Genomic DNA, 24427 nt, shown 5'->3' on the forward strand with positions numbered 1-24427 from the left:
TTTAAGAGATTGGTCGGACATGATGACATAATTATTTGAAGTTTAATTACCACGTTTTGTTATTGTGCTGTTTTCCACCCTGTGGCACTTCAGGCAGCACCCTTCTTCGCTGTTTCCATAACATTTGCCAGTTGCTAGGTCTACGCTCAACCCAGCACGGATGGAAAGCATGCAAGGAAGGAGATGGCGGGATTCAAATCCGGGACCATTAGCCTCAAAGACTGGTCCTGATGCCACTATGCCACCGGGGGGGGGGGGGGGGGGGCACAGGTTTTGGAGTCCCATAAATGAGCTGTCACTGATTTTCTTCAACAAAATATGCTTCACGTTGTTTTATTTGCGAAAACTTACAGTATAATTTTCCCACGTTTGCAAGCCCTTAGAAAAGAACTTGATTTAAACTTAGTTTAAGCATTGCTGTGCTTTGTGTAAACTGTTTGATGAGGACTTTGACATAATCAAGGGGATTGTGTACTTTAAAAGAAATAAAATTCAAATACAATGAAGTATGGGAAAACAACACCACCCACACGGAAAGAAAAACTCCCTTTTGACAAGATGTTTTGAAGCTATTAATCAAATTGAGTTACCCTGCTGAAATCTGATGAAAACTTCCATCAGCAGTAGGTAATGATTCCAAAGAGCAGGTGAGTTTAGTCAGTAATTCTGAACTTTGATTTCTCCTCAGTACCTAAAATTCTAAATATATATTTATATGCTATTTTGAAGGAGGAACTTGGGGAATCAAAAGAAGTTTGGGAATTGGAGAGGGATAGAAACAGACAAGTTAGGAAAGATAAGTTAGTTTAATTGGAGTAAGGGGAAATATGAGACTATCAGACAAGAACTTGGAAGCATAAATTGGGAACAGATGTTCTCAGGGAAATGTACAGAAGAAATGTGGCAAATGTTCAGGGGATATTTTTGTGGGGTTCTGCGTAGAGACTTTCCAATGAGACAGGGAAATGATGGTAGGGTACAGGAACCATGGTGTACAAAGGCTGTTGAAAATCTAGTCAAGAAGAAAAGAAAAGCTTATGAAAGGTTCAAAAAACTAGGTAATGATAGAGATCTAGAAGATTATAAGGCTAGTAGGAAGGAGCTTAAGAATGAAATTTGGACAGCCAGAAGGGGCCATGAGAAGGTCTTGGTGGGCAGGATTAAGGAAAACCCCAAGGCATTCTACACGTATGTGAAGAGCAAGAGGATAAGATGTGAGAGAATAGAACCAATCAAATGTGACAGTGGGAAAGTGTGTATGGAACCAGAGGAGATGGCTGAGGTACTTAATGAATACTTTGCTTCAGTATTCACTACGGAAAAGGATCTTGGTGATTGTAGGGATGACTTGTAGTGGACTGAAAAGCTTGAGCATATAGACATTAAGAAAAAGGATGTCCTGGAGCTTTTGGAAAGCATCAAGTTAGGTAAGTCTCCGGGACTGGATGAAATATACCCCAGGCTACAGTGGGAGGTGAGGGAGGAGATTGCTGATCCTCTGGCAATGAACTTTGCATCATCAATGAGGATGGGAAAAGTTCTGGAGGATTGGAGGGTTGCAGATGTTGTTCCCTTATTCAAGAAAGGGAGTAGAGATAGCCCAGTAAATTATAGACCAGTGAGTCTTACCTCAGTTGATGGAGAAGATCCTCAGGGGCAGGATTTATGAACATTTGAAGAGGCATAATATGATTAGGAGTAGTCAGCATGGCTTTGTCAAAGGCAAGCCATGCCTGATGAACCTGATTGAATTTTAGAAAACATAGAAATATAGAAACATTTTTTGAGGATGTGACTAAACACATTGATGAGGGTAGAGCCATAGATGTAGTGTATATGGATTTTAGCAAGGTATATGATAAGTTACCGCATGCAAGGCTTATTGAGAAAGTAAGGAGGCATGGGATCCAAGGGGACATTGCTTTGTGGATTGGGTCATATTCTGCATGGAGGCTGGTGACCAGTGGTGTGCCTCAGGGATCTGTTCTGGGACCCCTACTCATTGTGATTTTTATAAATGACCTGGATGAGGAAGCGGAGGGATGGGTTAGTAAATTTGCTGATGACACATAGGTTGGGGGTGTTGTAGATAGTGTGGAGGGCTGTCAGAGGTTACAGTGGGATATTGATAGGAAGCCAAACTAGGCTGAGAAGTGGCAGATGGAGTTCAACCCAGATAAGTGTGAGGTGGTTCATTTTGGTAGGTCAAATATGATGGCAGAACATAGCATTAATGGCAGTGTGGAGGATGACAGGTATCTTGGGGTCCGAGTCCATAGGACACTCAAAGCTGCTACGCAGGTTGACTCTGTGGTTAAGAAGGCATACAGTGGATTGGCCTTCATCAATCGTGGAATTGAGTTTAAGAGCCGAGAGGTAATGTTGCAGCTATATAGGACCCTGGTCAGACCCCATTGGAGTACTGCGCTCATTTTTGGTCGCCTCACTACAGAAAGGACATGGAAACCATAGAAAGGGTCAGAGGAGATTTACAAGGATGTTGCCTGGATTGGGGAGCATGCTTTTTGAAAACAGGTTGAATGAATTCAGCCTTGTCTCCTTGGAGCGGCAGAGGATGAGAGGTGACCTGATTGAGGTGAACAAGATAATGAGAGGCATCGATCGTGTAGATAGTGTTATGAGTGATGGACAGACCTAATAGACAAAGGGGTGCAGAGTTAACCATTCCCCCCCCCCCGAGAACCACAAACTATGACTGTTGCTATGCTGCTCATGAGAGAGAGAGAGAGATGAAACACAGGCAAGAACATCTGCTACAGATAAGAGGGAGAAAGACTGTTGATTTACTGTATTTTGACTCTTTCCTGGATTATTTACCTTTCACTACAAGGACTTAACTTTGCTCGTTAACATTCCTCAGGAGATAGCAGGAGTGGCCTGATTTGATGGACACAGTCATTCAGAGTTGATGGATAGCTGAGACCCCGTGAGTGGGGATAAAAGACAGGTCTGGGGAGACACCCCTCAGACACACCAGTGGACACTGACCGAGTGTTGTGAACCCACAGAAAGGTGGGGGTTTCGGAGACCGAATCAGGAGATCGGTCAGTAAAGCTCTCAGTGTTACAGCAGGGCCGGTGGGGACTTGTGTGTGTGTCCACTCATGCCAGAGTGACGTCCACCACAGAAGAACAGTCTAGCTGAAGGATGGAGGGGTCATAACTGAATGGCCACAACGACACGACGGAATCAGAAAGCAATAGAAGGTTTGCCTGCTGTAGCTGCCTAATCTCACTCGCTCTCTCTCTCTCTCTCTCCAACGATTACAACGCAACAACCATAACTACCTCAGCATGTATGAACTGCACTGAACTGTATACTTTTCTATGACAATTAATTTACCCCTTGATGTCGATAGAGCTTGTTTATTATTGCTTATTATTATTCCTACACCTTTAGGTTTATTATTGCTAACTTGTTTTATATGTATATTTGCATTTTTGATATTGTATTGTGTAGTTTACTAATAAACACCTTTAGTTTTGGTACCACCAGACTCCAACGGATACTTCTGTCTTTGCTGGTCTACACCCAGTTACGGGGTACGTAACAATAGTCAGAGGATTTTTTCCAGGGTTGAAATGGCTAGCTCGAGAGGGCATAGTTTTAAGGTGCTTGAAAGTAGGTACAGAGGAGATGTCGGGGTAAGTTTTTTACTCAGAGAGTGGTGAGTGCATGGAATGGTCTGCTGGCTGCGGTGGTGGAGGCAGAAATGATAGGATCTTTTAAGAGGCTCCTGGATGGATACATGGAGCTTAGAAAAATAGATAAGCCTAGGTAGTTCTAAGGTAAGGACGTGTTCGGCACAACTTTGTGGGCCAAAGGGCCTGTATTATGCCGTAGGTTTGCTATGTTTCAAAGAAGTTTCAAAGAAACTGGAACGAGATGGTGGAAAAGTAGATAGTTTCAAAGTCCTGTTAAAAGAGCAGAAATATCATTAAGATGAAGATTAAAGAAGTATCTCAGCCTGAAACATTACCTCTTTATTCCTCTCCATTGATACTGACTGACCTGCTGAGTTCCTCCAGAATTTTAAATGAGTACATGTTACCAATTGTGCCGTGGACAGTCTCAAGCTTGGCTGTGATAGGAGGACATGAAAACCCAGATCCACAGGAACATCAACACAAAGTGCACTGCGGAAGCTGGTGTCAAAGCAACACGTACAACACGCTGGAGGAACTCAGGAGGTCGGGCAGCATCCGTGGAAACGAACAGTCAACGTTTCGGGCCGAGACCCTTCGGCAGTCGTGACGAAGGGTCTCGGCCCAAAATGTTGACTGTTCGTTTCCACGGACGCTGCCCAACCTGCTGAAGAACATCAACAGAAGCTCGAAAGATCTCATCCCTGGGAAAGAAGGGATCTTTGTCTGGAAGAGGCAGTAAGTTGTGTGGTGAAAGCAGAAGCCACAGGGCCGGTCAACCTTCTGCAGATGACCGAGGACTCTGGAAAGCACGCTGGTGGAACACCCAAGTTGGACAATCTTTCATTGATTTTTTAATGATTGTTATTTTATAGATTTATTGAGTATGCCTGCAAAAAAGGGTTGTATATGGTGACATATTTGTACTTTGAACTTTGAGATGCTGTCAGTTTCTATGCCCAAGTAGGGGTAGTAGGCTTAAGAAGCCTCTTGCTTTTCAGCATCTGTAGAATCTCCTGTGCCTTGTTTTTGTTTGTGAGGGAGGGGGGAAGAGAGAGAGAGAGAGAGAGAGAATATGAATCTCATGCAGATGCTTTCTTCTGACAGCAGTGAACGAGAGGCTGGTACACCATGCTGTACGACCCCTTGCCTTCCACACTCGCCTCAATGATTTCGATCTACCTCGCTGCTTTAATCAACAAGGAATGGAGTCGACCATGGTCTTACGCCCCATCTCCAGGCTTCTTGGTCTTAAGGCCGCACACTTTATTCAGACCTTCATGGAAAACCCTTGGAGACAGCACTACCATGCTGCTCTTATGAAGGAGATTAGATTGAAAGGCTGAGCTAACTGGAGCAGAGGGAAACAAATATATATAAATAAATATAGATATATTTCAGGAGAGCTGATCAGAAGATAAGCTGAGTCCAGACAAATAGACAAGACCATAAACTTGAATCCTTCTTTCCCATCGTATGGAGAAAGGAGAATGGCAGTATAACAAAGGAGAGCAAAGTCCTAAGAGAGGAAACAAAGATCAAATACCACGAGGAAAATTGGTTTGGTGAATTATTGTGAAATCTGCTCATTGAATTGTCCAGAGTCAGGTTGTAAAATTCAGCCTGTGTTCTCCTTTCACACATATTTAACTCACCCACCTTTTTTACTTCTCCCTTTACTCACCTCTCCCTCCAGCCAAATCCATCTGCCCATTGTCCCTCCCCATTTGGTTCCAACTCTTGGCCACCAGCCTCGACCCCATCATGCAGACAACTACCTCCTTCTCCATAATAGCAGGGGCTCGACCAGAAATGTCAACATATATTTTGCCTCCACGAATGCTCACTGACCCTCTTGTGTTCCCTTTTTTTTATTCAATATCACCCTTCGGAACTGTCTCCTGGTGTTGACCGTGTAGCATTGTTCCCCCGTTAGTGTCAGGAATTACTTTCTGCTGATAAGGGTACTTCAATATTCAAAGGTATCAGGTCAGTTAGGATGTGCTCCCATTGTCAATATTTAATTCAATGGATTATTTCTCCACACTTGAAGTATTAAACTTTGCAAACGTAACTATTGAAATTATAATAGCAGTAGTGTGATCACTTGAGTCGGGTATGATGTTCTACTAAGGGGTTGTCTATTGGTAGGTCTTGAGGTAACTGAAGAGGCTGATTCACGATCCACATATTCTGGTGCAGGGTGGCCAAGAGAAAGTGACGGCTGTGGTTAGTGGTTTGCTCCTTTGGTTGTGAGTCTCTCCTTTCACAGCTACCGCTTGTCCTCTGTGACGCAGCGGAGGTCGCTCTCATGTAGTTCCCTCTTGAGCAAATTGCCTCCAGATGTGTCTACTGAGTGTAATGTCTTCGGAGTTTTTAGGTGTAATGTCGAATTTCTTCAGGCAAACTTTGAAACATCTTCTTGGGTCACCAGAAGCTGGGTGACTCTCCTTTAACTGAATCAGGATCAGGTTTATTATCACTGGCATGTGTCCTGAAATTTGTTAACTTAGCAGCAGCAGTTCATTGCAATACATAATGGAGAAGAAAAAAAATCACGAAATAAGATAATAAATAAATAAATAAATAAATTGCTGTATATGTATATTGAATATATTAATAATCATGCAAAAACAGAAATACTATATATTTAAAAAAAGTGAGGTAGTGTCCAACGGTTCAATGTCCATCTAGGAATTGGGTGGCAGAGGGGTAGAAGCTGTTCCTGAATCACTGAGTGTGTGCCTTCAGGCTTTTGTACCTTCTACCTGATGGTAACAGTGAGAAAAAGGTATGCCCTGGGTGCTGGAGGTCCTTGTTAATGGACACTGCCTTTCTGAGACAACGCTCCTTGAAGATGTTCTGGGTGCTTTATAGGCTAGTAGCCAAGATGGCGATGACTAAATTTACGACCCTCTGCAGCTTCTTTTGGTCCTGTGCAGTAGCCCCTCCATACCAGACAGTGATGCAGCTTGTCAGAATGCTCTCCACTGTACATCTATAGAAGTTTACGAGTGTACTTTTTGACATACCAAATCTCTTCAAACTCCTGATATAATATAGCTACTGTCTTGCCTTCTTTATAACCACATCAATACGTTGGGACCAGGTTAGATCCTCAGAGATCCTGACACCCAGGAACTTGAAACTGCTCACTCTCTCCACTTCTGATCCCTCTGTGAGGATTGGACTGGGAGTATATGGTCCATTTAGGAAGATGCAAATCAGGCAGCCGAATGAGATGACCTATCCATCAGAGCTGAGGTTGTTTTATCATGGTGGAGATGCTGTTCTTGAAAGTATTAGGTGCCCCCTGTACCGAGTAAAGCAGCCACCAAATGTATTTCGTGGTCTTTTCTGCTGTAGCCCATCCATTTCAAGGTTTGACGTGCTGTGCATTCAGAGATGCTCTTCTATTGAGTTACTGCCTGGCACCAACAATCATTCCACAATTAAAGTCACTTAGATCACATTTCTTCCCCATTCTGATGTTTGGGCTGAACAACATCTGAACCTCTTGACCATGTCTGCATGCTTTTATGCATTGAGTTGCTGCCACATGATTGGTGGATTAGAATTTTCTACTTACACACGGGTGTGCAAGCATGTACCTAATAAAGTGGCCGCTGAATGTATATTCTATCACCTGCTTTTATCTTTGTATGTACGTGTATGAAAACATGCTGTACATTTAGGGAGATTGCACTGGAGTTTCTCCCTGGAGAGAATCTTCCACCAGCCCTCCTCTTTATGCTACATAATGATCTGATCTTCTTGTGGCTCACTGGGGACTCCCTCATGAATGGTGGTGTAGACTCAACCGGGCCAAAAGGCCTAATTCTGCTTCTATGTCTTATGGTCTTATAAGGCCATCTGGCCCATCGAATCTGCTTGGCCATTCGATCATGACTGGTTTATTTTCCTTCTCAACCCCATTCTCCTACCCTCTGCCTGTAGCCTTTGATGCTCTTACTGATCAAGAACACATCAACCTCCGCTTTAAATATACCCAATGATTTGGGCTCCACAATGAATTCCACAAATTCACCACCCTCCAGCTAAAGACATTCCTCTTCAACTATGTTCCAATGGGACATCCTTCTATTCTGAGGCTCTCCCCTCTGTTCCTAAGTTCTCCCACATCCTTTCCACATCCACTCACTCTGTCTAGGCCTTACAATATTCAGTATTTAAAGAAGATTTGTGCTGTTAATACTTTATGCTACATAACATTCTTTACAATGTACATTCTATTGTTCAGACAAGTTACAGTATGTTTTATCCATATCCTTTCCATCTGGGCTTTTCAATATTCAATGAGTTTCAATGAAATTCCCCCCGCCCTTCCACCTCCCTATTATTCTTCTAAACGGATTAAGATGGTATGTTTAGTTCAGAATTTGAAGCCATCTGGAGTCTACTTTGAGTACAGGCCCAGAGACATCAAATGCTCCTCATACATTAACTCTTTCATTGCTGGGATCATTCTCTGAACCCTCTCCAATGGCAGCCGTTTCAGAAATTGTAGTTAGAGGTAATATTCCAGGAGAAGGGTTTTACAGACACAGGCATCAAATTGTTTGAGCATTGATTTGCCAGCAGGTTAAGTTGCTGTGGTTCATTAAGAATTTGAAATCATCCGGAGTTTACTTTGAGTTATTTATTCTGAAAAAGGAGCCTTCAAGAGCCATGAGCTAACGTTGCAGTCTATAAAACTCTAGCCAGATCTGGCTTGAAATATTGTGTTCATTTCTGGTTGCCACGTTATAGGAAGGATGTGGAAGCTTTTGAGAGGGTGCAGAAGAGATTTATCAGGATGCTACAAGGACTAGAGTTTGAGCAAACTGGGAGGATGAAAGGAGACTTGATAGAAAGATGATAAGAGGCATAGAGTGGACAGCCAGAACCTTTCTCCCACAGTGAAAGTAGCTAATGTCAGAGAGTATTATTTCAAGGTGATTGGAGGGAAGTATAGGGGGGGGAAATGTTAGAGGTAAGATTTTTACACAGAGAATTGTGGGTGCATGACCACTCACCAAGGGTGGTGTAGAGGCAGATACGTTAAGATCATTTAAAAATCTCCTAGATAAGCACATAGATGATAGAGAAATGGAGAACTATGTGGGATGGAAGCATTATTTTCGAATAGGTTAAAAGGTTGGCACAACATTTTGGGCTGAAGGGCCTATACTGTTCTATGTCCAATATTCTGTGTTCCACGGAGCTACCCAAAATGCAATGGAGAAATTCGCAGGGATCAGGACTTGACTGGTCTTAAGAGCACAACAGAGGAATCCAGGAATATAGGAAAAGGGGAGGCCGCTGGGCCCTTCACGTCTCAACCACAGACTCTGCTTCGGGGTCTATGTGCCCCCACAGGCAGGCTGCACAACAATGCTCGTAGTACATCCGTTCATTGTGCTCGTTGTGCTCCTAGTACATCCATTCCAGCCAATTAATGTCTCATTACCGTCCCTTCTTTTTGTTCTAGTCTTGTCAAGACTTGACCAAAAGCACAATAACATTATGGACCCTGTTTAAAGCCATCCTTGTCCGGGAAAAGAGGATTACTATTTTGATTGCCACTGTAAAGGAGCAATATTTATTTAATAAAAAGAACAGAGAACCTGTAGGCACCGGAAATCTGTAGGTAAGAGAAATATGAATATTCATTTATTATTTAGTTATTGATTCCAGATGTGGTGTTGGCATTAACTTTCAGTTTGAGGGTTTTAGTTTACAGTCCTATTAATCCTTACATTTGGCCCATTTTGACATTTGACAGCAGTGAAAACACACTAAATGCCATTTTTTTAGCCGAAATTTGATGACTTTTCCTAAAGTGGCCCAAAATGCGCAAAAATAAAAATATTTAAAAATGTTATACTTTTGTATAGGTGCTACAAATTTTTGTACATTGAGGCCGCTCTGGGTCAAATTTGACCCGTATCTATTGAAATGGATTTTAGATCTCTGAAATATTAATTGAGGATTAATGTACATTGAGGCTGTTCCGGATCAAGTTTGACCCTTATCTATTGAAATCCTGTCTGTCCACTACCCCGGACTCCATCAATTTGCCTATTGCACCAACAGGTCAACAGAGGACGCCATCTCCATGGCACTTCACTTTGCCCTGACCCACCTGGACAGCCCCAACTCTGACGTCAGAATGCTGTTCATTGACTTTAGTTCAGCATTCAATACTGTGATCCCCTCCAGGCTGATCGCCAAACTTCGCCAGCTTGGTATCAGCTTATCCCTCTACAATTGGACCTTGGACTTTCTGACTAACAGACTCCAATCTGTTAAGTTAGACAATCTCTCCTCCTCGACTCTCACCCTGAACATCGGCATGCCTCAAGGCTGTGTGCTGAGCCCTCTTCTGTACTCCCTTTTCACCTATGACTGCGGTCCTGTACATGGTTCTAACTCCATAATCAAGTTCACAGACGGCACCATGGTGGTTGGCCTGATCAGAGGGTATGATGAGACGGCCTACAGGGACGAGGTCCAGCACCTGGCCGCGTGGTGTGCCGACAACAACCTGGCCTTTAACACCCAGAAGACCAAGGAGATCATTGTGGACTTCTGGCATGCTAGGAGACACACTCACGTACCCACCTACATCAATGGAACTGTAGTGGAGCGTGTATCAAGCTTCAGATTCCTTGGTGTCCACATTTCCGAGGATCTCACCTGGTCCCTGAACTCCTCCATCCTGATCAAAAAGGTGCAACAGTGCCTTTATTTCCTGCGGAGCATCAAGAAAGCTCACCTCTGTCCCAGGATACTGATGGACTTTTACCGCTGTACCATTGAGAGCATACTCACCAACTGCATCTCAGTGTGGTATGGCAATTGTCCCGTATCAGACCGCAAACCACTCCAGTGTGTGGTGAAAACCGCCCAGTGGATTATCGGCACCCAATTGCCCACCATTGAGAACATCTACCATAAACGCTGCCTGGGCAGGGCGAAAAGCATTATCAAGGATGCATCTCACCCTAACCATGGACTTTTTACTCTCCTCCTATCCATTAGGCGCTACAGGAGCCTCCGATCCCGCACCAGCAGGCACAAGAAGAGCTTCTTCCCTGAGGCGCTGACCCTGCTGAACCTCACATCACAGTGCTAAGCAGTATTGCACCCATATTGTACTGTCTCAGTACTTTTATATTTGTGTGCTGTAGCACTTGCTTTTTATTCAGTTATTTTGTAAATAATGCTATTCTTTGCATTTCTGGTTAGATGCTAACTGCATTTCATTGGCTTTGTATCTGTACTCGGCACAATGACAATAAAGTTGAATCTAATCTAATCTAATCTAAATGGATTTTAGATCTCTGAAAAATTAATTAAGAATTAATCACACATTTATTAATGTTAGCTAGGCTATTTATACATTCTAAATAGATCTGTGGTTCAAAATTTGGTATAAACACTTGTTATGATGGGATTCTTGGGCTGGGTCAAAACTGGGTGAACTGCTGTGGAGATTCAGCTTGTCATCAAAACCACACAAACCATTTATAGGTGTGTGGTGGAAAGTAGGCTTACTGGCTGAATTAGGGCCTGGAATGGGAACACCAATGCTTTGAGTGGAAAATCCTACAAAATGTAGTGGATTTGGCCCAATACGTCATGGGTAAAACCCACCCAACCATTGAGAACGGCTACATGAGATGTCGCCGTAGAAAAGCAGCATCCATTCCCACCACACAGGGCATGGCCTTTTCTCACTGCTGCAGTTTTATGGTGCTTGGAAGTAGGTGCAGACGAGATGTCAGGGTTAAGTTTTTTACGCAGAGAGTGGTGTGTGCATGGAATGGGCTGCCAGCGACGATGGTGGAGGTGGATACGATAGGGTCTTTTAAGAAACTCCTGGATACATACACGGAGCTTAGAAAAATAGTGGGGTATTGGTAACTCTAGATAATTTCGAAAGTAAGTACATGTTTGGCTCAGCATTGTGGACTGAAAGGTCTGTATTGTGCTGTAGGTTTTCTATGCTTCTGTTTCTATGAGAGGTTTTTGATTAGTGAGGGCAAAAATGATACATAGACAATAGACAATAGGTGCAGAAGTAGACCATTCGGCCCTTCGAGCCTGCACCGCCATTTTGAGATCATGGCTGATCAATTACTATCAATACCCGGTTCCTGCCTTGTCCCCATATCCCTTGATTCCCCTATCCATAAGATACCTATCTAGCTCCTTCTTGAAAGCATCCAGAGAATTGGCCTCCACTACCTTCCGAGGCAGTGCATTCCAGACCCCCACAACTCTCTGGGAGAAGAAGTTTTTCCTTAACTCTGTCCTAAATGACCTACCCCTTATTCTCAAACCATGCCCTCTGGTACTGGACTCTCCCAGCATCTGGAACATATTTTCTGCCTCTATCTTGTCCAATCCCTTAATAATCTTATATATTTCAATCAGATCCCCTCTCAATCTCCTTAATTCCAGCGTGTAAATACATGGAGAAATCAGGAAAGTGGGGTTGAGAGGGATAATAAATAAGCTGTGATGGAATGGTGGAGCAGACATTGTGGGACAATTAGCTTAATTCTGTTCCTGTGTCTTATAGTCGTAAACATTTGAACAAGTTACATATTGTTCAACCAAAAGCAATTTAGATTCAGATGAAGGAAGCTTTTGGAATTCGATTCAGAAATCTGGCATTCACTTAAATTAGTTTGGAGCAGACTTGTTTTACTGATGATGAAGCGTCATTTGATAGTACTATTAACAAGAGGTTCCATTGCTTTGTTTGTGATTGAGAGCAGATGGATTGTGCAGTAATTGAAACCATACCCATTACTTGTGGTAAGCTATGCCTCAAGCCAAGAACAAGTTTGGTAGCTGGTATTGTTTGAAGAAAAAACAGTGCAAACTCAATCTATTCATGCCTACTCAATCTAATTCTCACCCAGGTTTCTCTGCTCTCCAACCCTGCAGGTTAGCCAACGTAGTTAACATTTCTCTTCCCTTCCCTTGTCCACTTTTCCTTCAAATATTTTGCTCCAAGCTCTGAAATCTATGGTTTAAAACCTTTCCCTCATTCAGGTTTCCAACACTGGTACTGAAAGACTTTGCCTATGTGCAGTTTATAATTGATTTTATTGTATTTTCTGTTGTATAAATGTCTGTAAGAAAATGAATTCCAGGACTCCTCAACCATCAGGCTCTTTAACCAAGGGGATAACTTCACTCAACTTCATTTTCCCCATCATTGATATGTTCCCAGAGCATGGATAGCTGCCACAGCCCCCTTAAGGGTTCAGGACAGTCCTGCTAATTGTCAGTCAGGTTTTGGGCACCAAGGGCTGAGGTTCTGAACTGAGGTTCAATGCTCACTAGCTTCGGGGGTTGAAAGTTTTCATTTAAAAACTACTAAGTTATGGAAATGGCTTTAATTTAATTCGCAATATTGTCTTTAATTATTTACAATCTACAGGGCTTTTTGGGTTAATTTAGTTTTCAGTTGATAAAGAACTAGTAGGGGTTTTATTTCCCAACTCTCTACACCACAAATTTGGTGACGGTAATGCACCTTTAGGTTGACTGTCAATCGCCACTAGAAGTCAGAAGAAGAAGAAGAAGGTTTGGTGCTCAGTCATAAGCTCAGTAGCGATATCGTCCAGTGTTTGTGGTGTCCAGCTCAATTCTTGGATGCAGTTTGACACCGTGTCTCGATCCTTGCTTTGGATACCATCCTCGTCAAGGACTCTCGTCACAACAACCTCATCTGGTTTTTTCCACTTCTCATCTTCCTCACCTTGCTCTGTTGCCTCCTCGTCCTGGGCAAGATCAGTGAGCACAAGATTGTGGATCACACTCCAAACCATAAGTGATGTATGGCCTCTTGCAAGCATAGCAGTCTGCTTCCAGTGGGGCTTGGGAAACTGGCACAGGAGTTGAAGGCATTATGTATTGGTCTTGACTATACTGTATGAAGTGGTAGGCAGGTAGCTTTCACAGCCTTCAGATATGGCCCAAGTGCAGAGAGCTGGTTCATCACCACCTTTGATACAGTCCACAACAATGGTGTCATCAGCAAACTTGTATATGGTGTTGGAGTTGTATTTAGCCACACAGTCATTGGTGTGCCTTCTGGTCCTAGACTACTCCACTATAGGAAACATCCCCTCCATGTTCACTCTATCTAGGCCTTTCAATATTTGATAGGTTGTCAATGAGGTCACCCCTCATTCTTCTGAACTCTAGTAAGTACAGGCCCAGAGCTTCCTCCTATGATTAGCTTTTCATTCCCGCATCCTTTGATCCTTGGACAAAGCACCCAGTGTCTGGCAATATTTAAATTTAATTTCCAAAAGTGGTAAGGAGGAACTTCTTTAGCCAGATGGTAGTGAATATGGAATTCATTGCCACAGATGACTGTGCAGAGCAAGTCTTCAGATATATTTAAATCAATAAGGAAGGATATCCAGAACATTATTTGTATGTCTTCCCAAAAATACACAGCTTCGCAGCATGAGGTAACGCAATTCCTATATTTAATTTCACCTACTCAATTCTTGAGTATCAGAATCAAATTTGCATGTGTTTTTCCGTACGTATTTGACTGTGGAGTTAGCCATTTTGTCAAGGTGCGATGACTTTAAAATGTATTCATCCTTTGTCCTACAGTACTTGTCAAAGTGGCAGTGTAGTGGTTAGTGTAATGCTCTTACAGATCCAGCGTACCGGGTTCAATTCCCACCACTGACTGCAAGGCATTTGTAAGTTCTCCCCATGACCAGGTGCTACGGTTTCTGCCCACACTCCAAAGATGCACCGGTTATGAGATTAATTAGTCACAGGAGTGCAAATGGGCAGTGCAATTTCATTGGGCTGAAAGGACCTGTTACTATACATTATTTCCAGATAACACTAAATAAATATCATTCCATCTTTTACCAAATCTTTATTTTCTTACCCCATTTCTATTACATTACCCTTGCTTTTGTTCAGGTTACATTGCATGAAAACTGTGTCGGATATTGAACTCGTCCCACTTGTTAAGGTAGAAGAGGGAATTATTTGGAAAATCAGCTGCATGAAAGCACGATCAGATTACATTGTTCTTACAGCCAAGGAGAAATCTGTCCAACAGATACGTGGCTATAACAACAATCTGGTGATCCTAAACAAAAGCTATACACAAGCGATTCCACACAAGGGATTCTAAACTAAACATAAGCTCCTTCACAAGAGATCCCATGCTAAAGCTAAGAGATTCTAAACTAACCACAAAAGATTCTGCACAACAGATTCTACACTGAACTTGACTACAGCTTTGACCAGGAGCAGATCTGGACATTGGAAGTTAGGGAAGGAGGGGACTTCAATCAGGATAAAAGGCAGGAGCAGTTCATGGCAGCATAATAAAGCTTTTGACCAGTGGCCAACTGGTGTTCGGGATTAATTAGTAGGAGCAATTTAAAGGATGGCAGGGGCAAGTGCAGCAGCCTTCGTCAGAGTAGACATAGTCAGAGTGGTGATCTTCAGGCTTTAGCTCCTTAAGGCTTCCTCGAAGAAAGGCATCAGAGGCAGAGACGGGAAGAAAAGCTCAAGTTTTTTCCTTCTCTTCTTTATATTTGTTCAGATAGGACAGTGGAGATGTCAGCCAGGATCGTGCAATGCTGCTCTTGCAGGATGTGGGAAGGCTGGCAGACCTCCAGTGTCTCCCTACATCCAGCTTCTAACAAACCATGTTAAGGAGTTGCAGCTGGAACTGGATGAACTCTGGATCATTCAGAAGGCTGAAGGGGTGATAGATAGGACCTATAGAGAGGTAGGTCAGGGCGCAGGAAACTGGGTGATGGTCAGGAAGGAGAAATGGGTTAAGGAGCCAGTGCAGAGTACCCCTGTGGCCAATACCCTCAACAATAGGTATATCACTTTGTATGCTGTCAGGGGGATGACTTAACAGAGGAAAGTCATAGTGGTCAGGTCTCTAGTGCTAACTCTGCCTCTGTGACTCAGATAGGAAGGGAGAAGAAGAGGCACACTGCGATGATAGGGGATTCATTATTTAGGAACATGGGCAGGTCGTTCTGTGGAAGAGAACAAGATCCCTGGATGGTATGTTGCCTCCCGAGTGCCAGGTCCAGGATATCTCAAATTGAGTCCTCAGCATTCTTAAGTGGGAGTGAACAGCCAGAAGTAGTGTTCCATTGAGGTACCAATGACATGGGTAGGTACTTACATGGGGAGTTCAGGGAGTTAGGTGCTATGTTAAAGACCGTAAGACCATAAGATATAGGAGCAGAAGTAGGCCATTCAGCCCATCAAGTCTGCTCCACCATTCAATCATGGGCTGCTCCAATTCTTCCAACAATCCCCACTCCCCTACCTTCTCCCCATACCCTCTGATGCCCTGGCTAATCAAGGAACTATCTATCTCTGCCTTAAATGCACCCAAACACTTGGCCTCCACAGCCGCTCGTAGCAACAAATTCCACAGATTTACCACCCTCTGACTAAAGTAATTCCTCTGCATGTCTGTTCTAAATGGACGTCCTTCAATCCTGAAGTCGTACCCTCTTGTCCTGGACTCCCCTACCATGGGAAATAACTTCGCCATATCTAATCTGTTCAGGCCTTTTAACTTCCAGGGCAAGACCTCCAGGACTGCTACCCATGCCATGTGGTAGCGAGGCTAGAACTAGGAAGATTATACAGTCTAATACATGGCTAAGGAGTTGGTGTAAGAGGGAAGGCATAAGATTTTTGGATCATCGGGCTCTTCTCCAAGGAAGGTGGGACCTGTACAAAAGGGATGGTTTGCACCTGAACTGGAGGGGGGGAAATATCCAAGCTGTCTGGTGAAGTTTAAACTAGAGTTTGCAGGGGAATGGGAACCAGAGTGCCAGACCCATTAGTGGAGAGGTTGTGGAGGCTGAAGTTGGGAAGACTTATATTCTGATAAAGTTAGGATCCAAAAGGTTGAGCATGGTGCAACAAATTTGAAAAGGGTGAATACAGGACGGAAGGTGAATGTGTGGTGTATACAGAATAAGGTAGGTGAACTTGCAGCACAGATGCAGATTGGCAGGTATGATGTTGTAGGCATCACTGAGTCATGGCTGGAAGATTATAGCTGGGAACTTAATGTCCAAGGATACACATTGCATCGAAAGGACAGGCAGGAAGGCAGAGGGGTGGTGTTGCTGTGTAAGTAAAAAATGAAATCAAATCATTAGAAAGAGGTGACATAGGGTCAGAAGGTGTTGAATCATTATGGATAGAGGTAAAGAACTGCAATGGTAAAAAGACCCTGATGGGAGTTTGATACAGACCACCAAACAGTAGGAAGGATGTGGCCTACAAACCACAATGGAAGATAGAAAATGCGTGCCAAAAGGGCAATGTTACAATAGTCATGGGGTACTTCAATATGCAGATAGATTGGGGAAATCTGATTGGTGCTGGATTAGAGGGGGGGGAATTTCTAAAGTGCCTACGAGGAGGCTTTTTAGAGCAGCTTATGGTTGAGCCCACTAAAGTATCAGCTATTCTGGATTGGGTGTTGTGCAACGAACCAGAATTGATTCAAGAGCTTAAGGTAAAAAAAAACCCTTAGGAGGTTTAATCATAAAATGATCAAATTCACCCTGAAATTTGAGAAGGAGAAGCTAAAGTCAGATGTATCAGTATTACAGTGAAGTAAAGGGAATTACAGAGGCATGAGAGAGGAGCTGGCCAGGATCGATTGGAAAAGAACACTGGCAGGGATGACGGCAGAGCAGCAATGGCTGGAATTACTGGAAGTAATTCAGAAGGAACAGGATATATGCATCTCAAAGAGGAAGAAGTATTCTAAAGGAAAGATGACACATCCATGGCTGAGAAGAGGTCAACGTAAAAGCCAAAGAGAGGGCATACAATAGGGCAAAGATTAATGTGAAGTTAGAGGACTGGGAAACTTTTAAAAGCCATCAGAAGGTAACTAAAAAGGTTATTAAGAAGGTAAAGATGAAATATGAAAGTAAGCTAGCCAATAATATTAAAGAGGATATCAAAAGTTTCTTCAGATACATAAAGTGTAAAAGAGAGGTGACAGTGGGTATCGGACCACTGGAAAATGAAGCTAGAGAGGTAGTAATGGGAGACAATGAAAGAGTGGATGAACAGAATAAACATTTTGTATCGGTATTCTCTGTGGAAGACTCTAGCAGTATGATGGAAGTTCTAGTTGTCAGGGAGCATGAAGTGTGTGAAGTTACCAGAACTGGACAAGGTCTTGGGAAACTGAGATGTCTGAAGGTAGATAACTTACCTGGACCAGATGATGTACACCCCAGGGTTCTGAAAGAGGTGGCAGAAGAGATCATGGAGGAATCATTAAAGATCTTTCAAGAATTACTTGATTTTGGAATAGTTCTGAAAGACTAGAAAATTGCAAATGTCTCTCTACTGTTCAAGAAGGGAGGGAGGCAGATGAAAAGAAGTTAGTCTGACCTCAATGGTTGGGAAGATGTTGGAGTCGATTATTAAGGATGAGGTCTCAGAGTACTTGGAGGCACATGATAAAATAGGCCACAGTCAGCATGGTTTCCTCACAGGAAAATCTTTCCTGGCAAATCAATTGGAATTCTTTGAAGAAGTAACAAGCTAGATAGACAAAGAAGACTTGGTTGAGAGTTGTGTACTTGAATTTTCAGAAGGCCTTTAACATAGTGCCACACATGAGGCTGCTTAACAAGCTACAAGACCATGGTGTTACAGGAAAGATTCTAGCATGGCTGATTGGTAGGAAGGAAAGAGTGGGAATAAAGGGAGTCTTTTCTGGCTGGCTTCCAGTGACTGGTGGTGTTCCTTAGGAATCTTTGTTGGGACCAATTTTTTTACTTTATATGTTGATAATTTGGTTGATGGAATTGATGGCTTTGTTGTAAAATTTGCAGACAATATGAAGATAGGTTCAGGGGCAGGTAGCTTTGAGGAAGTTGTGAAGCTATAGAAGGTTTTCAACAGATTAGGAGAATGGGCAATGGGCAGATGGTATGTAGTGTTGGAAGGTGAATGGACATGCACTTCAGTAGAAGAAATGAAAGGGTTGAGTATTTTCTAAATATAGAGAATAAATAAAAAACTGAGACACAAAGGTTGAGTTTGTGGTGAGGAAAGCAAATGCAATGTTAGCATTCATTTCAATAAGCCTAGAATATAAAAGCAAGAATGTAATATTGAAACTTTATAAAGAACTGGTGAGGCTTCACGGAGTATTGTGAGCAGTTTTGGGCAGGATGCGCTGAAACTGGAGAGGGTTCAAAAGAGGCTCATGAAAGTAATTCCAAGATTGAAAGGCATGTCTAGTGGCTCTGTGCCTGTATTCACTGGAATTCAGAAGAATGAACAATGACTTAATTGAAACCTCTCAAATAATAAAAAGCCTTGATTAGGCAGATGTGGAGAGGATGTTTTCCTATGATGGGAAAATCTAAGACTAGAGGACATAGAACAGAGGGACATCCTTTTAGAAAGGAGATGAGGAGCAATTTTATAAGCCAGAGGGTGGTGAATCTGTGGAATTCTTTGCCACAGGCAGCTGTGGAGGCCAAGTCTTTATGCATATTTAAGGCTGAGGTTGATAGGTTCTTGATTGGACAGGGCATGAAGGGATACAGGGAGAAAACAGGAGACTGGGACTAAGAGGAAAATTGGATCAGCTATGATGAAATGGCGGAGCAGACTCGATGGGCCAAATGGCCCAATTCTGCTCCTATATAAATTATAGTCTAAAGACAAGAGATTCTACACTAAACACTAGAGATTATACAGCTACTGAGAATTCAGAGTTACACATACAATCCCAATGAAGGGAATGGACCCAAACGTTCAACTGTTAATTCTCTTGATAGGTACTGTCAGACTTGCTGAATCCCTCCACCATTAATTGGGTGATGCTTATGTGAAATATGTTCTCAGTACCTTTAGGTCCCGGCAAGATGATGTGAGTCGAGCAAATGTCAGAGGCCGTGCGGTGGATTGACAGACTGTACAACTGTAGAAGTATGAGCAAGAATGAACATTTCTTCACCCACTCAACTTCCATTCTTCAAGTTGTTTTCAACCTGCAATGGAAATCAGGTGCAAAAGCTTTTGAACTGACTTTGAGTATATTCCAAATGGGTCATATCCAATTCCATTTATATACTTTTGTTGATATTTAACTCTATTAATCAATACATTGTGGCAATTATGAAAAAAGGTCCACTGGCAGCTAAACTCCATTCGGCGTTTGAGAGGGTTTGGTCTGTAACCAAAGACACCAGCAAGTTTCTGCAGATGTACCATGCAGAGCATTCTGACTGGTTGCATCGTTGTCTGGTGTGAGGGCTGCAATGAAAATGATTGGAAAAACCGCAGAGGGTTATAAACTCAGTCATTTGCTGAGGATGTTCTACGAGTCTGTGGTGGTCAGTGCTATCATGTTTGCTGTTGTGTGCTGGGGCAGCAGGCTGAGGGTAGCGGACACCAACAGAATCAACAAACTCATTCGTAAGGCCAGTGATGTTGTGGGGGTGGAACTGGACTCTCTGACGGTGGTGTCTGAAAAGAGGATGCTGTCCAAGTTGCATGCCATCTTGGACAATGTCTCCCATCTACTACATAATGTACTGGTTAGGCACAAGAGTACATTCAGCCAGAGACTCATTCCACCGAGATGCAACACTGAGCGTCGTAGGAAGTCATTCCTACCTGTGGCCATCAAACTTTACAACTCCTCCCTCGGAGTGTCAGACACCCTGAGCCAATAGGCTGGTCCTGGACGTATTTCCATTTGGGCATAATTAACTTATTATTTAATTATTTATGGTTTTATATTGCTATACTTCTACACTATTCTTGGTTGGTGCGGCTGTAACGAAACCCAATTTCCCTCGGGATCAATAAAGTATGTCTGTCTGTCTGTTTGATTTCCATCATGGGCATGAGCCTCGCTAGTATCAAGGGCATCTTCGAAGGCGATGCATCATCCATTCTTAAGGACACGCCCTTTTTTGATTACTACCATCAGACAGGAGCTTGAAAACACACTCTCTGTGATTCAGGAACAGTTTCTTCCCCTCATCATCAGATTTCTGAATGGACAATGAACCCATGAACACTGTCTCATTATCTTTGCTCCCTTTTTGCACTATATATTTTTTAAAATACTTATTTCTTATTGTGATATATATAGTATGCTGCATGCATTGCAATGTGCTGCTGCCATCAAACAACAATTTTCACAGTGTATATCAGTGATAATAAATCTGATTCTGAAGTCCAGGGGAAAAACGGAAAGCTGATTTGTATCTTACATTCTTGCACAGAATTATAATCGTCAACTTTTATTCCTGCAGTGTTCTTAAAGGCAGCATCCATCATTAAGGACCCCTGTCACCCAGGACATGCCTTGGTTTCATTGCTACCATTGGGGAGGAGGTACAGGAGCCTGAAGGCAGACACTCAACGATTCAGGAACAACTTCTTCCCCTCTGTCATCCAATTTCTAAATGGACATTGACCTATGAACTCACTCTCACTATGTATTGTTTTCAGTGCTAATTTAACTATATATATACTTGCTGTAATTTACATATTTTATTTTTATGTATTACAATGCATTGCTGCGGCATAGCAATATATTTTGCTACATAATGAGAATAAACCTGATTCTGATTCTATTGTATACCATTTACAGAGTAAGTGCAGATCAGGGACAAAAGACCATACTGAGGTAGATAGCCAAGGTTCCAGCTCATTGTACAGGAAATCTGTTCAATTGTCTTATAACAGCTGGATAGAAGCTGTCCTTGAGCCTGATGGTATGTACTTTCACGCTGTTGTTCTGTCTGTTCAATGGCCTGTATCATTCTCCAGCTGTATCAAACTACTTTCTTTTGCAGATGATATGAAGAGTGAGTCTGTGGTGAAGAAGGCAAATGTGATGTTGACATTCACCTCAAAAGGACTAGATTAGAGGTAAGGCCTCACTTAGAGTATTGTGAGCAGTTCTGGGCCCTTTTTCTTAGAAAGGATGCATTGACACTGGAGAGAGTTCACAAAAATGATTTCAGGATTGAACAGCTTATCATATGGAGAGAGTAGAGGCATAAGACCCAGAAGACCATAAGACATAGGAGCAGAATTAGGCCACTCAGCCCATTAAGACTGCTCCACCATTCAATCATGGCTGATCCCAGATTCCACTCAACCCCATATACCTGCCTTCTCGTCATATCCTTTGATACCCTGACCGATCAGGAAATGATCAGCTTCCACTTTAAATATACCCACTAACTTTGCCTCCACCACAGTCAGTGGCAGAGCATATGACAGATTCACTACTGATGATCCCCTTGTTTGTTTTTACTGTCCTCTGTAGGATCCTGCGAAGCCTTACAGTTCTGTAGCACACAAAATGCAACCAGACGGGGCACCCTTGATGGTGCTCCTGTCAAGAAAGTTGTAAGAATGGGGGCATGGAGCCTTTTAGCTCCCTCTGATGCCCCTCCTCTCCCCCTTTCTCCCATGGTCCATTGCCATCTCATATCACGTTCCTTCTTCTTCAGCCCTTTACCTCTTCTACCTATCATTTCCTACCTTCTCATCTCAAACCCCCTCAACCCACCCACTCACCTTCCTCTTCATCTGGTTTCACTTGCCAGCTTGAACCCCTTCCTCTTCCTCTTCCCCTTCCCATCCCATCAGCTTCTTATTCTAGTGTCTTTGTTTCCAGTCCTAATGAAGACTCTTGGCCCGAAACGTCGACTGTTTATTCCTCTGCATACCTGACATGCTGAATTCCTCCAGCATTTTGTGTGTGTTGCTCTGAATTTGCAGCACCTGCAGAACCTCATGTGTTTCTGATGAAAATTCATGAATCCAAAATGCAAACAAGTGAGATTTAAACTAAATCCTTGGGTTTGGATGTGGGGCAGATAATTACAAAGGAAGCATGGCAGTGTGTGTACTTCCATAGGAGTTTGCGTAGATTCTGCATGATAACTAAAACTTTGAGGAACTTCTTTAGGTGTGTAATGGAAGGCATATCAGTCTGGTGTAGAACATCAATGTCCCTGAGTGGAAAATCCTACAAAAAGGATACATCGAGAATAAAGCCCACCCCACCACTGTGCACATCTACACGAAACATCGTGGCGGGAAAGTGGCATCCATCATCAGGGACTCCCATCACCCAGGACATGCTCTCTTCTTGCTGCTGTCATCGGGAAGAAGGTACAGGAACCTGAGGGTCACATCACCAGGTTCAGGAACAATTACTGTCATTGAACCAGAATGGATAGCTTCACTCACACTGCCACTAAACTGTTCCCACAGCCTATGGACTTGCTTTCATCTCATCTCATGTTCTCGACATGTATTGCTTACTTATTATTATTTCTTTCTTTACATATTTGAACAGTTTGTTGTCTTTTGCACACTCATGTTGGTGTGGTCTTTCATTGATTCTGTTATGGTTATTATTCTCTGGATTTATTGAGTATGCCTACAAGAAAATGAATCTCAGCGTTGTATATGGTGACACATATGTACTTTGATAATAAATTTACTTTGAACTTTGAACCTGGCAGCTTACTTGCTCCAATAACAAGGCTGCCACAGGACGCTTTTCATCGGTGTGATTAGGTAGATGGGATCCTGCTTTAACAGCTTGCTTGTAAAATGGCTCCTCTGACTGTAGTGTTGCCCTTGAGAATTGCAGGAAATGTTATGCTCAGGATTTACTTATCACTTGGATCTGAAGCCACAGATTTGTGATTTGGAGTTAAGAGGGCTGTTGCTAAGCAGCACCTCACAATAAGAAGAAAACATTCAAATTTACATGGTTGGATCAAAGTAAATTTATTATGTAAGTATATACATGTCATCATTTACAACCCCAAGATTCAACTCCTTGCAGTCATTTACAAGAAAATAAAGAAATACAATGGAATTTATGGAAAACTACACATAAACTAAGACTGACAAATTCTGAGAACAAATTCTGAAAACAAATTCTGAGACCATGAGTTGTGGAGTCCTCGAAAGTGGGCTTGTAGGTTGTGGAATCAGTTCAGAGTTGAGATGAATGATTTTATCCACGCTGGTTCAGGAGCCTGATGGCTGAGAGGTAATATCTGCTCCTGAACGAGGTGGTGTGGGACCTAAGGATCCTGTACCCCTTTCCCAATAGCAGCACCGCAAAGAGAGCATGGCCTGGATGATGGAATTGAATGAACTGAATAGAATTGATTTTATTTCTTACATCCTTCACAAACATGAGCAGTAAAAATCTTTATGTTACGTCTCTGAATGTGCGATGTGCAATTTATAGTAATTTGTAATAAACAGTATGTACAAGAGGACAGTCAATATAGCATAGAAATATAATTGTATCATCAAGAATTAATCAGTCTGATGGCCTGGTGGAAGAAGCTGTCCCAGAGCCTGTTGGTCCTGGCTTTTATGCTGCGGTACTGTTTCCTGGATGGTAGCAGCTGGAACAGTTTGTGGTTGGGGTGACTCGGGTACCCAATGATCCTTTGGGCCTTTTTAACATACCTGTCTCTGTAAATGTCCTGGACAGTGGGAAGTTCACGTCTACAGATGTGCTGGGCTGTCTGCACCACTCTCTGCAGAGTCCTGCAATTGAGGGAAGTACAGTTCCCATACCAGGCAGTGATGCAGCCAGTCAGGATGCTCTCAATTGTGCCCCTGTAGAAAGTTCTTAGAATTTGAGGGCCCATAGCAAACTTATT

At 42.8% G+C, this 24427-nt stretch overlaps 1 protein-coding gene across 1 annotated transcript in view; it reads right to left on the minus strand.

The window, feature by feature from the left end:
- The window catches only part of LOC140722387 (collectin-10-like), a 151673-nt gene that overhangs the window by 82983 nt on the left and 44263 nt on the right, over positions 1 to 24427 (minus strand). Inside the window, exon 2 of the mRNA XM_073037165.1 lies at positions 19608 to 19750. Coding sequence (XP_072893266.1) covers positions 19608 to 19731 — 124 coding nt within the window. The 5' untranslated portion in view covers positions 19732 to 19750. The remainder of the gene's footprint in view (positions 1 to 19607; positions 19751 to 24427) is intronic.

The sequence above is a fragment of the Hemitrygon akajei genome, chromosome 1 (assembly GCF_048418815.1).
Source record: "Hemitrygon akajei chromosome 1, sHemAka1.3, whole genome shotgun sequence".
NCBI classification, from domain to species: domain Eukaryota; kingdom Metazoa; phylum Chordata; class Chondrichthyes; order Myliobatiformes; family Dasyatidae; genus Hemitrygon; species Hemitrygon akajei.